This window comes from Lissotriton helveticus, chromosome 11 (assembly GCF_964261635.1).
Source record: "Lissotriton helveticus chromosome 11, aLisHel1.1, whole genome shotgun sequence".
Taxonomy (NCBI): Eukaryota; Metazoa; Chordata; class Amphibia; order Caudata; family Salamandridae; genus Lissotriton; species Lissotriton helveticus.
Window position 1 is genome coordinate 327,741,620 of NC_136072.1, and position 15,286 is coordinate 327,756,905.

The 15,286-nt window shown below is 48.4% G+C and overlaps 1 protein-coding gene across 2 annotated transcripts in view; it reads right to left on the bottom strand.

The window, feature by feature from the left end:
* Positions 1-15,286, bottom strand: part of ATG4B (autophagy related 4B cysteine peptidase) — a 432,299-nt gene that overhangs the window by 72,699 nt on the left and 344,314 nt on the right. For both annotated transcript variants that reach the window (XM_078665678.1, XM_078665677.1), the window contains one exon: positions 6,328-6,384. In XM_078665678.1, the coding sequence (XP_078521804.1) occupies positions 6,328-6,384 (57 nt within the window). The remainder of the gene's footprint in view (positions 1-6,327; positions 6,385-15,286) is intronic.

Here is a 15,286-nt window from a genome sequence, read left to right on the forward strand (position 1 = left end):
GTTTTTGAAGGGAACATGTCTCGTTATGAGTAATCTACCTATATTAAATAAGTAAGCGGTCCTCAACTATCTCTCCCTCCCCCCATTACCCTTGATATCACGGTGTGGATCAAAAGGTTTTGCCATCAATGTTAACCGTACTTCTGACTACTATTACCAAAATAGGCTTTATGGGTGTGACATGATCATTTTGTACCATATACGATCTACCATAGATTACTCCTCACCTACATAAAGATCTAAGGGCAGCCTACAGCAACATGTCCACCATGAACACTCACTATGATTTAATGGCTTATCTCTCATGTTGCTTGTTTGTTCGTTCTAGGTATTCATTTATTTATTCATGTTACTAAGCGCCTCACCAATCCACATGTGGAAAATAGTGACTTGGGGGGTTTACTCATATTAAGACACCGCGGTCAACCAATGGGGATCTCTACTCTGTATTAATATAGTACTGCTGCACTGAATTTTTTAACTCTTATCTTCTTCCTTCTTTTTTATCGTTTTAGATAGGACCACTACGCGGGTCCTCCGAGTGGCACTACTTGACTCGATAAGGCCACCGCATAACCCTTTTTTCCCATGACCTTAATCACTCCGCTATGGTCCTGAAGAAGCACAAAGTATCTCCTCCCATGACCACACTATAGCGCAAAACATGTAGGTCACTATTCTCTTTTTTTTTTTTACATACTTTATTCATCAATTAGCATAGACAACATAGGGCTCTGCGCACCAGAGACATCTGCTGAATCAGACATATGTAATCATGAAATCAATCATGAAATCAATCGACATTTTTATAAGTAACATAAGTAACATCAATGTGCATAACAAAAGCATGCTGAATGATATAGAACCCCCCAACTCCCACCCTCCCTCACCCCACCCCCCTGAAATCGCACCATGTCCGCATAGTTTTGTCCACAGCCTAGAGGAACAAACAAAGAATCCTACCCTAGTAGCATACACCCCCATGCCCCCCTCCCCACACCAGAATAGCTCCAGCATCTACCCCAGTGGATGGGTCTCCACTAGCCCTGGCGCTCCAACCATAGGCCCGATAGTCTGCCCACCGTTTCCAAATCTTATAGTGTTTGCGTGGGCATCCCGTGGCTACAAAGATAGGCTGCTCCAACCATTCTTCCATGCAGCCACCGAGGGGGCCCGCGTCACCTTCCACTCTTTAGCAATGTCTTGTTCCGCCAGTGTAAACCCTAACAACATGAGGTGTCTTTTGTAGACATTGCCCCCCTATCCCCTCCATGACATGAAGCAGGGCCAGCTGCGGTGTTCGAGGGAGCCCCCACCCCAGTACCTCTGAGAGGCATAAAGACCCCCCTCCTGAAACGATCTAAGGATGTACACTGCCAAACAGTATGCAGAAAAGTGCCCTCCTCCCGACCATACCAAAGACACTCTGGGGAAGCGATCAGCCCCACCCGCCACAGTCGTGCTCTAGTAAAATAGACCCTGTGTAGATACTTGAACTGAACCTTCTGGAGTAGTATTGCTATGGCCGCACCCCACGGCGCTGCCAAGGCCTCCGTCCAGTCCTCCTCTTCTAGAGTTACCACGTCAGCCTCCCAGAAGCTTCTGTAGTGTGGGGGAGCAATGGGTAACCAGTGTTTGATATATCCGGGAGATCTTCTTTTCTTGCAGGTCCCCCCATAAAGACTTTCACCTCCAACGGACTAAATTCAGGGAGAGACTCCAGACCCTCCAGGCTAGGGGACAGGGCGTGGCGAAACTGGAGGTACCGATAGAATTTTGACTGTGGCATATGAAATTTCCTCTGGAGGTCCTGGAAGGGCTTGAGTGTCGTGCCTCTCATGACATCTCCCAGGGTTGAAATACCAATGTCGTCCCATCCCCGAAAACCCTGCAGGGCCGTGAGGTGGGGCAGACGCCCATTATTCCACAGAGGGGCTCCCGAGTCAGGATGTTCCACCAACCCATGCGCCGCAGCACCTGCCTCCAAATCTGGAACACCACCCGTGTGACAGATGGCATTGCACCCAGCAATGGCGCTGAGTACAGGAGTGTGTGTAGTGAGTGACGCCCTATGAGCTGTCTCTCCAACGCATACGCTGGATCTCTCCTATCCCCATACCACCACTCATTAAGAATCAGGAGGTGTGATGCCTGGTAGTACGAGAGAATGTCCGAGGACGCAAGACCTCCACAATAAGTGGACAGGAAGCATGTGTGCAATGCTACGCGCACCCTACCCCCTTCCCACAGAAATTGCCTGAGCACAGAATTCACCAGCCGGAACCATCTGGACGGGATGATTCTGTAACTGGTAAAGAATCCGGGGAAGCGCTACCATCTTCAATATTGCCGATCTGCCAAACAGAGTCAGAGGCATACGGGACCAGGACTAAAGGTCTGAACGAACTCGCTCCCACACCGGAGCCACATTACGTTCCCAAGAGATGGCTGGTACATCTGAAAGGAACACCCCTAGGTACTTCAAGCCCCCCACCGCTAACTGGACCGAGGACGACCACGCACCCACTCTCATTCGATCCCCCAGGGCCCATAGTGTGGATTTACGGGTATTCATATACAACCTCGACGTCTCCCCAAAGATCTGCATGATGCGCAGAAGCCGCGGCCCCGTTCTGTCAACTGTGGTAAGAAGAAAGAGGACATCTTCCGCATATAGCGCGATCCTGTCGGACAGACCCGGAGCCCATTCAAATCCCCGAACCTGCGCCTCAATGCGAATCCACGCTGCAAATGGCTCCATGGCTAGGGCGAAGAGGTATGGAGACAGGGGACACCCCTGCCTTGTGCCCCATCCTATAGAAAAAGTGGAGGAGGTCGCGCCAACCATCCGAATCGATGCCGTTAGCTCCGTGTACAGGAGCATAATGTAAGACAGGGAGCGTGGGCCAAGATTGAGTCTCCGCAGCAATGCGAATAGGTAAACCAGCTCAGGGAATCAAACGCCTTGTCCATATCTGCCAAGAGAAGCAACGCCGGCTCTCCCGCCTGCCGTATGGCCGCCACCGCCACATGAGCCCTCCTTATGTTGTGCCTGGTCGCACTCTGGGGCATAAACCCCGCCTGATTCGGGAGAACAAGAGCAGAGATGTGGGGCAGAAGATGATTGGCCAATGCCTTCGCCAGGATTTTGGCCTCCACGTTTAAGAGGGAAATGGGGCAATACGAGGCATGTTGTTCTGGGGGTCGGCTGGGCTTATGGAACACCACTACCTTCGCATGCTTCCAATCTTGAGGGAGTGAGCCCTTTTCCCAGGCCTCGTCCACCACCGCCCGGTAATAAGGGGCCAGCGCTGCACATGACAGCAATGGAAGAATTCACTCGGAAACCCATTGGGCCCAGGTGCCTTTCCAGGATTGAGCTCTCCCAGGGCCCCACCTAGCTCCTCATCCGTCAAGGGGCTCTCCAAATGATCTCGCACTTCATCCGGCACCGTTTTGGGGGGCAGACCTGCTATGAATTTATCAATGGTGACCTCTGATAAACATTCCTGGGGGGGCATACAGATCCGCATAGTATGCAGTGAAGCTCTCCGCTATGGCGGTGGGGTCTGTAATCGGCGTCCTCGCCGAGTCCAGAATTCCCGGGAGGTCCTGAGCGTGGAAGGTGCCCTGGCAGAGTCGATGTAGCATCTAGCTAGTCTTGTGCCCTATTGGTATACCCTGCTGCGCGTCGCCAGCCAGACCTGGCGTGCTTCGTCCATCAATAGGGCGGCACAGGTCTGTTGTGCAAGAAGCAACTGCCGCACATACTGGTGCCCCCTGCCTCCTGATTCCGGCGCTCAAGTGCCTCCGCTTCCGCACGAGTCAGTTCCTCCCTAAGCTTCCTGCGGGCTGCTGCGCACCAGGATATGTCTACCCTGCGTAAGGTAAGCTTCAGAGCCTCCCACAACGTCGCGGTGCCAGGAACGGACCCCTCATTAGCCGTCAGGTACAGGGCAATTGCTTCACTCATATGCGTCCCATACTCTTCATTCTGCAACTGCCACACTGATAGACGCCACTGGAATGGTTGTTTCCCCCTGCCTATATATAGCTCAAGAGACACCGGAGAGTGGTCCGAGAGGCCGCGAAGCAAAATCTCCACCAACGCCACTCTACCGACCGCCACCCGAGTAACAAAGAGATAGTCAATTCTGGATAGTGATTTATGAACCGGCAAGAGGTATGTGAACCCCCTCCGATCACCATGAAGGCGTCGCCATACATCAACCCAGTCCAATCCCGTCACCAACGAATGCAGTTTCGTGGGAAGACCACTCCCAGGGCTACCCCCAAACCTGGTCCTATCCTTGGCCAAGTCCATAACATCATTCCAGTCCCCACCCACCACGGATAACACATCTGGCATGTCGGCCCAAAAGGAACACAGTTTCTCTACCAGATTCCATTGTAGGGGAGGGGGAGCATATACACTGCCTAGTATCAAGGGGTCTTCCCCAATCCTGCCCTGGATAAACAGATAGCGCCCCTGCGTGTCAGTCCACTGTTGTAGGTGTACCCTACGGTGCACTAGGATCGCTACTCCCGGCGAACCCCTTGTAAACCCAGTGTGGAAAACCTGTTGGAACCCATAGCGTTGCAAGCAAAGGGCCTTTGTGCCCAGAAGATACGTTTCCTGCAACATAAGAACATTGGCCTTAGCCCTCTTTGCCTGGTGGAGTATTGCCTCGCGTTTGATTTTATCCAGGGCCCCAGCACATTCAACTGATAATGCGGAGACTGCCCGGGGTTACCCGGCAATCGTCTGACACTCTAGCCATGGCGGGCGCATCCTACCATAATGCGGATAGTGAGCTGTGGTGATGCATGTGTATAGTGCAGCAAGAGTCTAGCGGAAGTGCTATTTGAAAACTAAAACAACCCCCACCCAGCAAACCCCCCACCCCATACCTCAAAAACACTGAAGTACCTGTCGCGGTAGGGCCAGTCCCCAACGGGGGATGAAGACCGCCCCAACCAATGGATCCCCAACTCACAGCCCATGTCCTCTGGGCATTTCTCCGACCAGTACGGGCCTGGCTGAGAGACCAGCCCACATTGTGACTCCCCCTAGTAATATCAACCACGGCTCCACAGTATCCCACTGATTTCATACATTAGGGTTCAAGTGTTTGTCGCCCCAAGGTAGAGCCCCCCCGAGAGGAGGCACTGCAGGACTGGGAGCGCCACCGGGATCGGGATCGTCTGTTACTCTTCTGCTGTTGACCCCGGGGGCCCCTCCGGGCCACCTCGCTCGAGGAAGAATCTGGCTCCCTTCCAGGTGGCGTATGTGGCCTCACCCGCATCGTCTCATCTGTCCATTTAAACACCTCCTCCGGGGTGTTGAAGAAATGGGTGCGGGAGCGAAATACCACCCTCAGGCACGCCGAATACAACAGGGCGTATGGAAGCTTAAGGTCTCTCAGGCGGGCCTTCGCCGCCGTGGACCCCATTCTCTTTTTAAACAAACACTGCACTTGTCTAGCTACTGAGTGTCATTACCCTCGAACAGCACACAACCTTTTGTTTGTTTTAAACTATGACATAGAGATCCCCCTCATTAAAATTAGTCTACCTTAGATATCCTCTAGTCATTTTTAATTGTCACCTCTCATATAACACTGCATACTGACCCGCACACACCATACGGCTAGATCACAAAAAAGATCTCCGACAAAGTGACCCTTCAGGGACCCGTAGGGCATTGCAGCACTGGTCTGATGAGGAGCACCGCCCCATGATGAAGCATGACATCCTTCGGGGAGTGTCAGGGCATCAAGTAAAAGTTCTCCGACTTTTCTCCATTTCTCTAAAACTGCTCTTTTCCCAATTCGTACCTTAGGAACAGTGACTCTCTTTAGTGACTTAGATGAACTAATTTGAGAATAATTTCTAGATAAACATTTCTTGGAATCCATATTTTTTCCTTTGAAACTTTTCATTAATTTACTAAAGATAAAACAAATTCCTTAAACAAACTGCTAAACTGAAGAGTACAAAGGTAAATTTGGTAAGTACCAGTAAATAAGAATTGTTTTAATAACAGCCAAGGAAATATCCACTTATGAATGAGGACATTTAAAAAAAATTATATTTAACTACCATATACAGGTGGTCATAATAGTGAAAATGGGATATTTATACTCAGTCATGCAATATCTAGTCTCAGGCATACGAAACATACTCAATAGTGATCAACAGGCATAGTGAGACATTTTATTACAAATTAGAAGAAGTATGGGAAGTTTAGGAAAAACATGCAACTACAATTAGTGTAGGCATCTACAAGTACTCTCTCCCAAACATAGTGAAAACAGACACACTCACCTTTTTGATGTGCTGGCACCACTCGTCAAAGTCTTTCTCAGTGTTGCAGAAAAAACCCTGGAAGGGAAGTGTGCATGTTAAATACTGTTGAAAGCTACTGAGAAACCTCCACAGTGCCAAATGGGTACTAACATGGGTTACATACTCAACAAAAACAAATAATGTACATTTCATACATAAAATAGGCATTGTGTCTTTTTTGAGAAATAAGTAAGGATTGTTGCAAAAAGGCATTGTGACTTTTTTGAGAAATAAGTAAGGATTGTTGCACTTTGTAAATTATTTCGAATTATGTTTAGCAAATAAGTAAATGATTACATCATTCCATTCTTCAATTTCATTTAATACATTGTTGAGCAAGTCGTGCTTTCAAAGTATCATGTGCCACCTGAGGGTTTCTTCCACCCGACAGCTATTTCTATTTACTAAGGTGACATTTGACTCTGTATTTGGATTGAATTGAAGGTTTTTCATCATGTTAATTAGACATGTACAATTATATACAAAAGAGGAGGTAAATACTATAAAGCCCTTTATAAGTACATGATATTTTGTTAATATGTCAATTACTTTTTCAGACCCTCCCGCAACCCCCCACTACTGTCAGTACACCTTGCTAAGTGGTCTAATTTATTCCCCCTTCAACTAGACTGATTAAGGAACCATCCACATGGCTATGTTTTTTTCTCTTTGACACTGAATTACCTCAAATGTTGTGGCCTTTGTTCTACTATGTTTTAAACCCAGAATTTATAAAGATGCTTACATAAGATAATATATTGACTTGATGATGACCCAAGGACTGATTCCGAAGGGTCAACACATCGACTTAAAGTAGTGGAGAAATGTGAAATAACCCATCCATTGGCCCAGAGAACCCACATTTATTTATTAATTTTTATATAGCGCTGATAATATACTAAAATATTAGAGCGCTTTACAATTAACAAGGTTTGTTACCCAGATGCAATATTACAGATACATATAGTTGCCAGAGGCAGTAAGTACCTAAAATTACCAGTCATAACAAAAGCCACAGGTTCAAATATTCCAGCGATAAATATATGAACATTAAGGAGGTAGCAGCTTGTTAGTTGATGTCTACATCGAGATGAGGGAGAAGTGTATTCATCCCATGGTAAGGGTCAATGTTGAGACTACACAAAATGTCTTTAAAGGAGGGATCTTTCAACTCAGATTTGAAGACAGCCGTCAAAGTGGTGGTACTTAGGTTCGGACGAAGTGAGTTACATGTTCTGGTCACACTTCCCGAGAACGATTGTGCCATGAGTCATTCCTTTTTAAAGGTTGGGGGTTCAAATAGCAATGCTTCAGCATTTCACGAATGTCTGGTGCCTTCTGAGAGCTTGAGTTTGTCCACCAGGTAGCTTGGTGTAGATGTCTGTAGGGCCTTGCATATGATACAAGCAGTCTTGTATATGTCCTTGGCTTCAATGGTCAGGTAGCGGAGAGCAAGCAGTTAACAGTGAGATGTGATCATTTCTCTTGGTCCTATAGACGAAGCAAGCTGCAGAGCATAGGATAGATTTAAGGGGAGAGAGACGGGTCTTTGAGAGACCAGTCAAGAGAGTGTTACAGTGGTCAAGTCTTAAGAATACTAAGTAATGAAGAAGAGTTTTCAAATCTTGCTCTGGAATGAAGCAGCAGAAGCCCCAGAGGAGGCATAGTTGATATCACACATTTTTGGCCGTGGTGTTGATTTGCAATTGAAGATTTAGTCTAGTACTAGGATTACTCCTAGAAATTTTATGTTGTCAGCAATGGTGGGTTTACTGTTAAGATATTGAGTGAGTCCATCAAGAATTGCACTGGAGGTGGGGGTTGTGATAAAGAAATAAGGAGAAATTTGGTTTTAGAAGGGTTTAGTTTTAGGTGCGGGACGTCATCCAGTCGTAAACAGTAGGTAAAGTGTTAGCAAGATGTGAGATGTCATTCAGGGAGGAGACCTTTAAGTTAAGGTGAGTGTCATCTGCATATTGATGGTATAGGATCCCAGATTTTCTAAGTAAGACTCCAGGGGGATCAATATCATGGTTGAAAAAGCTTGGAGCGATGATGGATCCCTGAGGCACTCCTTGTTCTACAGCCATCTGTGTTCAGAAGCAATTGTACATTTTTACCATCTGTGACCTTGCCTATGAGCAATGAATCATACTGTTTAAGAACAGTGCTATCAATGTCCGTTTGGTTTTTGGGTGTGTCTAAGAGCATAGAAAGACAACCTGTATCAAAAAATGTTGATAAGTCAAGAAGACTAAGGAGGCAGGAATTGCTTCAGTCTAGGACTTTGAATGCATCAGCAGACACCTGAGGCAGTGCTGTTTCAGTGCTGCAGCCTTGGTTCAAGCCAGATTGCTATCCATCCAGGAGGTTATTGTCTCTGATGTGATGGATAAGTTGATCAGCGACACATCTCTAAATCATTCTTGACAAGAACGGGAGTTTGGAGAAAGGACGAAAATTGTTGATGTTGTTCTGATCTTCAAAAGGTTTTGGTTTTTTTAAAAACTTTTTATTTTCAATTGTCAGTAACCATAAACGAACAGGTTTGGTACAGATAATAAAAAAGCATTATTTTTTTCAGCACAAATAAGCACATCCAAAATCACAAATATGTATCGCTGTAGTATTACACCATTGCAATCGTATTCCCATCGGAGGCCCAGCCCCTTCACCCTTTCAATCCAAATCAGAGACCTCATCTTCTTGTTGGGGTGGGGGTTCACAGATGTCACCCCGAAATATATATCAATTCTCCCAGATTTTACTCCATTTTTTGGGGCACCCCCGATTAATAAACACAGTTTTCTCGGCAATCATCGTAGTATCCATGTCCCTCCCCCATGCAGCCAAGGTAGGAGCCTCTAACACGCCCCATCTTTGGGCAATGTTTCGCTTAGCGATAATGATACCCAGCGTAGCCCAGCCTTGAGCCGGACGAGTTAAATCATTAGGTTCCCACACATTCAATAAGCAACGTCTAGGTTCCGGTACCAGCGAAACCCCCTCTGCCTGTGAGATTGTCCTCATCACCTGCCTCCAGTGTTCCATTATTCTAGGGCAGTCCCATACAGTATGGAAAAAGGTGCCTTCCTCTCCACATCCTCACAAACAAAATGGGTGCATTGCTCTACCTATCTTATGCAAAGTGTGCCTAGTGTAGTATGAGCGATGTAGAATTTTAAGCTGCACCAGCCTAAGTCTTGAGGACATGCCCACCTCCCGCGGAGAAGCCAACGCCTCCTGCCATTCAGACTCAAAGTCTCCCACTTCGTGGGACCATTTGTCTCGAAGGGAACCCGTTGGATCCGACATATTATTTACTAGTTTACGATAGATGAGGGAAGTGGCTTACTTTTGTATATATTCTGTGAGCAATCTATCTTCTAAGGGGGAAGCTTCCGGGACCTCCGTACCAGATGGCAGCGCTGTCATCAGGGCGTGTCTGATCTGTACGTATCGGAACCTTTCCCCAGGTGCCAGTCCATACTCCTGTTGGAGACTTTCAAACGGAACCATTTCACCATTGTGCCATAGGTCGCCCACCTTGGAGATGCCTATATCATCCCATTTGTCGAAACCCTTTGTATTACGAAGCCAACCCAAAGTTTTGTATCCCACAAGAGGGTGAGCTGGGTCAAAACCGGGCACCATCCTAATTTGGCCTCAGCAGCATGCCAAAGGATCACTGTATGCCTTAGAGGTGCGATCAGTGCTGGTGTCAGTTTTCTATCATAAAGAGGAGACAGCATTCCCCTCGTGCCTAATATTGCCCTATCTGCCTGGAATGCCGGATCATCCTGCGGAGCGTGCAGCCACTGATTAATTACCTTCAGTTGCGCAGCCCAATAATAAAGTTGTATATTCGGAAGAGCGATCCCTCCATCATACCACCCTCGCATTAACTTGGACTGCGCTATGCGTGCCGGCTTATTACCCCATAGAAGGCTAGAGGCCTGTGCCTCGATAGCCCTAAAGTATTTTGAAGACACCGGAAAAGGCATGTTCTCCAATGCATATAAAAACCGGGGCAAGGCCATCATTTTAACGAGTGCTGCCTTCCCTAGCAGGGTCAGCGGAAGGGTTTCCCAATGACGCACATCCCTCTTGAGACGGTCTAAAGGCGGTTGCAAATTTCTGTTAAAGAAATCCGCTGAGTCCGCAGTAATGTATATGCCCAAATATTTAAATGCTCCCTCCGAAATTCTGAGTGGGTAATCCTGAGGCAGTAGTGGCGGTGGACCGTAAAGGATATACATAACCGACTTTGACCAGTTAATGGTATAACCAGAGGCTCTCCCGAAAATCGTACATATATTAAGAAGAGACAGTATGGACTGCCTAGGGGAGGTCTGATACAACAAAACATCATCTGCGTATAAGGATATTCGATCCTCCCAGCACTCTGTCCACCTGAGTCCCCATATCATTGGTTCCCACCGTATCCACGCCGCCAGTGGCTCAAGCACCAGGGCAAAGAGGAGCGGTGACAGTGGGCAGCCTTGACGCGTGCCGCGCGTCAGGGGGAAATCATCAGAGATGTGGCCATTGGGTTGGTATAGAGGAGCCGGACCAATGCACAGAAGTTTGGCCCAAAACCAAGATGGTGGAGCACAGCGAATAAAAGTTAATTCGACCATATCGAACGCCATTTGCGCATCCAGTGATAACACCACAGCCAGTTCTTGCAAGTAGGCTGCCCGCGCGAGCACTCCGTGTAATCGCCTCAAATTGAGGGACGTATTTCTGCTGGGCATAACGTCAGACTGATCTGGATGTATCAACGACGTTAAGTGGGGTGTCAACCTGTTCGCCAATAATTTTGCCAGAATTTTGGCCTCCGCATTAATCAAAGATATAGGGCGATAGGAGGTGCACCAATCAGCCGGTTTCGTGGGCTTTGGTGTAGCCACTATGCTGGCCGTGCGCTGATCCAATGGGAGCTCACCCTTTTTTAAACTATCAGTGAACATGTTTAGAAGGTATGGTGCGATAGCCCCTGATGTCTTTTTATAAAGCTCAATGGGTATGCCGTTCGGCCCCACTGCTTTACCTGACTGCAGTGCCCCAACTGCCGCCTGCAGCTCCTCTATGGTAAGGTCTGCCTCCAGGTCACTCACCACCTCCTGGGCGAGTTTAGGCATATTAATGTCCTGCACATAAGTCAACGCCTCCTCCAGGGTCATGTCGAAGATAGACGCATAAACCGTCCGAAAAGTGCTGCGCCAATGTGAGCACTGTCGCTCGTGGGTCCGTTATCGTCTGTCCGTCCCCTGAGGTGAGCTGTGCTATCCATCTGCTACCCCTGTCCCTTCTGTCCAACCAGGCCAGCAATTTCCCGGCTTTATCACCGACATCATACACCTTATGTCGTGTGACCAGCATCTTGTGTTTGGTTAAGTCCTTAGATGGTTCTTGTATTGCTGCTGTCTGAGATAAGTTGTGGGACGTCTCTGTAGTTGGTTCCTCAGCATGCAGGATGTCCGCATTTTGTAGATCTAGTTCTAGGGTGTGCAGCTCTAACCAGTGGCGTAACGAACCTTGAGGTGGCCCCCCTGCAGGGTACGTGAAGGGGCCCCCTTTGGACTCAATCTAGAGCTCCCCAGCAGAAGTGCAGTGCTGACGGGGCCTCCTGAAGGGTGAGGGCCCCCCCCGCACTGCGGGGACTGCAGGGGCCTGTGTTACGCCCCTGGCTCTAACTGTTTCTCCCTTTTGTGCGCTGTGATGGATGCTATAGCTTGGCCCCTGAGCACTGTTTTATATGCCTCCCACAGGATGGTCGGTGATTCAACTGATGTGGCGTTTTCTTGGAAGTAGTGGTCTGACATTGTAACGATTGCCTTCCTAATCTTGGGAACCTGTAAATATCCGGGATAAATCGGATATATACGTACCCGTGTCTGGTGGTGATGAGTGTAAGTCAAAAGCAGTGGGGAGTGCTCAGAGATTCCTCTCGGTCTAATTTCTACACTCTCTATCTTATTAAGGCTGCCAGTCGACCCCAGGAAATAACCCCAGAGTGATACGTGTATTGTCGTGCTGTTGGGTGATATCGCCTCCATATATCGGTAAGTCCCAGTGCGTCCAGGAAACCCCTGAAATGTGTCACTCCTCCTTTACTCGCTCGTACTGGATATCTATCCATGGCGTCGTCTATGATAGCATTAAAATCCCCACCGATGAGCAAGTCCCCCTCCGGCAAGTCTAGCAGGAATTCACTGAGATCTGGCAGTTCCACCGCATGTAGTGCGGGGGGGGGGGACATAGACTGATACGATGTTAAGGGGTTGCCCCTCCCATTGAGCGATGATAGCCGCAAATCGCCCCGCTCCATCAGTTTTGACTCTATGTATCACTAAGGGGAACTGTTTTCGAACCATTATACCTACACCCCTAGACCCAGAAGGGAACTCAGAGTGTGCCACCATCCTGTAACCCCATCTGTCCATCGCTTTAGTGGTATTCCCCGTAAGGTGTGTCTCTTGCAGCAGTACTACCATAGGTGCTCCCCTCTTAATACAGTGTAGTACTAGGCCCCGTTTTATTTTGTCACCTAAGCCTCGGACATTCCACGTAAGTAGGGTGAGGGGCGGTACCAGCCCCGGGGGGTCCTTGTCCACTATATTATTTGCGGCAGCGTTGAGCACCAAATCCAATGGGGCTCAGCAAACGGATTACCGATACATAGGTGTAAATCGTGTGTGCCATAGTGCGTGCCTGTACTGCCTAATCGTGTACCATATCCAAACTGTAAACAAAGTCCTGAAAAAAAACATTCCAACCTTCCCAACCCTTCCACCCCCCTCCCTGACTCCCTGCCTAGCGGACTCTGAACTACCCACCACCCCAACTCAGCAGAGTGCTTAATACCCCATCCCAAAAACATTACTTGCGTGTATTGGAGCGGGAAGTCCAAGGAAGACCACCCTCTTCCCCTGCCCAGAGTCCATAATCGCTGATAAATCTGTTTCCAGTCTTTAGCTGATGCGAGTTCAGGTGGGTGGTGTACCCCTAATGTCTACAAGCGGGTTAGAGGTGGCATCTGCGCCCTCACTCTGCGACCTCCTCTGGTGGCTGTCCGTCTTCTTCCACCCGTTGCTCCTGGTCATCTAAGTTGGCGTCTCCACTGGAGCGTTGACGTCGTCTCTCTCTCCTCCTCGTGGGGTCCACCCTGTGCCATCCCTTTAGCCAGTTGTGTGCTTCCTCCGGCGTCTCAATAAACCATGTCATTCCTTCCGCCACCACGCGGAGTTTCGTTGGGAATAGCATCGAGTATGGCATTTTGCAAAAAGGTTTTTTGAGGAGTGGGATGACTTGAACTGTCTTAAGACAGTCAAGAAATATTCCTTGTCTGAATGATTCACCAGTTTCGTCCAGTAGGGGAGCATGTGTTTGTAAACTTCTTTGGCTATGTTACCCGGGATAGGGTCCATAAAGTGGTTTGATGGTTTTGTTCTCATGATAGTTTTCAGTAAGCCTTCCTCTCTAATTCTGCCAAATACCTACCAAGTATTATTGGATTTGTACAGAGTAGTAGGATAGGGGAGTGTAGGAGAGTGGGATCTGCAATCCTATGGTCACCCCAGATTTTTGCTTTTTGCTTCACTGGTTTACGACTTTCCCTGGCTGTGGGCCTGCTAATCAGACCCACAGCCTCGCTGTTCTCTCTCTAAATTGACAACCATGTACTTTAGGTACATTTACCAAATGGTACTGGGCCACCTTATCAGTCCCTGTACAGTATACCGTAGGTATCCAGGGCATAGGTGTACCCAGGGCCTACCAGGGGCTGAAGCATGTATTATGCCACCCCTGGCTGGCCATCTAAAACTGACACAACTGGCTGCACTACAGCTGGGGCAAGGTGGTGTAATCACCCTTTGCTGTAGATATAGTATACCTATAACTAACCCTAAAATGGACACATATATTCCTATCAGTCACTCCTATGGCAGGCCTTATCAATCCTGAAGGCAGAGTGCTTTGAATCATGTGAGATGGTGCTCTGGCATGAGCTGAGCCCATCTGCAGCTTGCGGAACCAAGTCCTAATAGCTGTTCCATGATAACGCTATACCATATACTCTTAAGTGCATTATCAACCTCGCGGTTAAATGCTAACTCTGGTATAACATTATCAAAACATGTCGAGTAAGGTGTCATACGAATTGGAATACTACCCTTCTAGAGGGACACGACATGTATGTAACTGTGAACCCCGGTTAAAGTTAACTCGAGCCTTGGCATCACAAAATGGATGCTGCCACCACAGACACAAGTCTGACCTCCTGCTGCTGGGAGTCCTTCCAGCGAGGGCGGCTTGGACAAAGGGTTTCCTGCCTTGGGAGGTGCTAGCAGCACCCCAGACAGGATTTTGTGTATTGGGTAGGATAGGCCTGAAAGGTGCCCTGTGCATACACCGGTTCAAACCAGTTGCTGGGGCATCCCTGCCCCAGCTCTGGCGCGAAACCGAACAAAGAATAGGGGGTGTAACCACCCCCCTTCCTGGTCCCACCCAGGGGAGGGACCTAGTCAGTAGTGCAGCCCCCTTTAGCAGGATAAAGGTAGGAGCTGGTCCCATTCCAAATTAGATTAATCCTGAACTACTCTACAAGAAGAAACTCTGGACTTCGACGTTCTGCTCCACAGAAGACTGAAGAAATCTCCCTTGTGGGCAAGGAGTATCCACCCTGCAACTGCAGGCACCATCAAGCGTCCAGCGGCTTCCCTTTGTCGTCTTCCTTCAAGGATCCAGACTTCAGAGCCAGACGAGACCCGGACTCCCAGACCTCTCCGACCTCAACCTACATCTGCAGCACAGCTGAGATCCGTGGGTGTGACGAGACACGTGGGACCCGCCATCTTGAAAGAACCTGCACTTCGCTTTCAGCACGACTCAAGTGCTTTGGGGACTGAGAAGCCCCAGCCCCGAGCAGCCC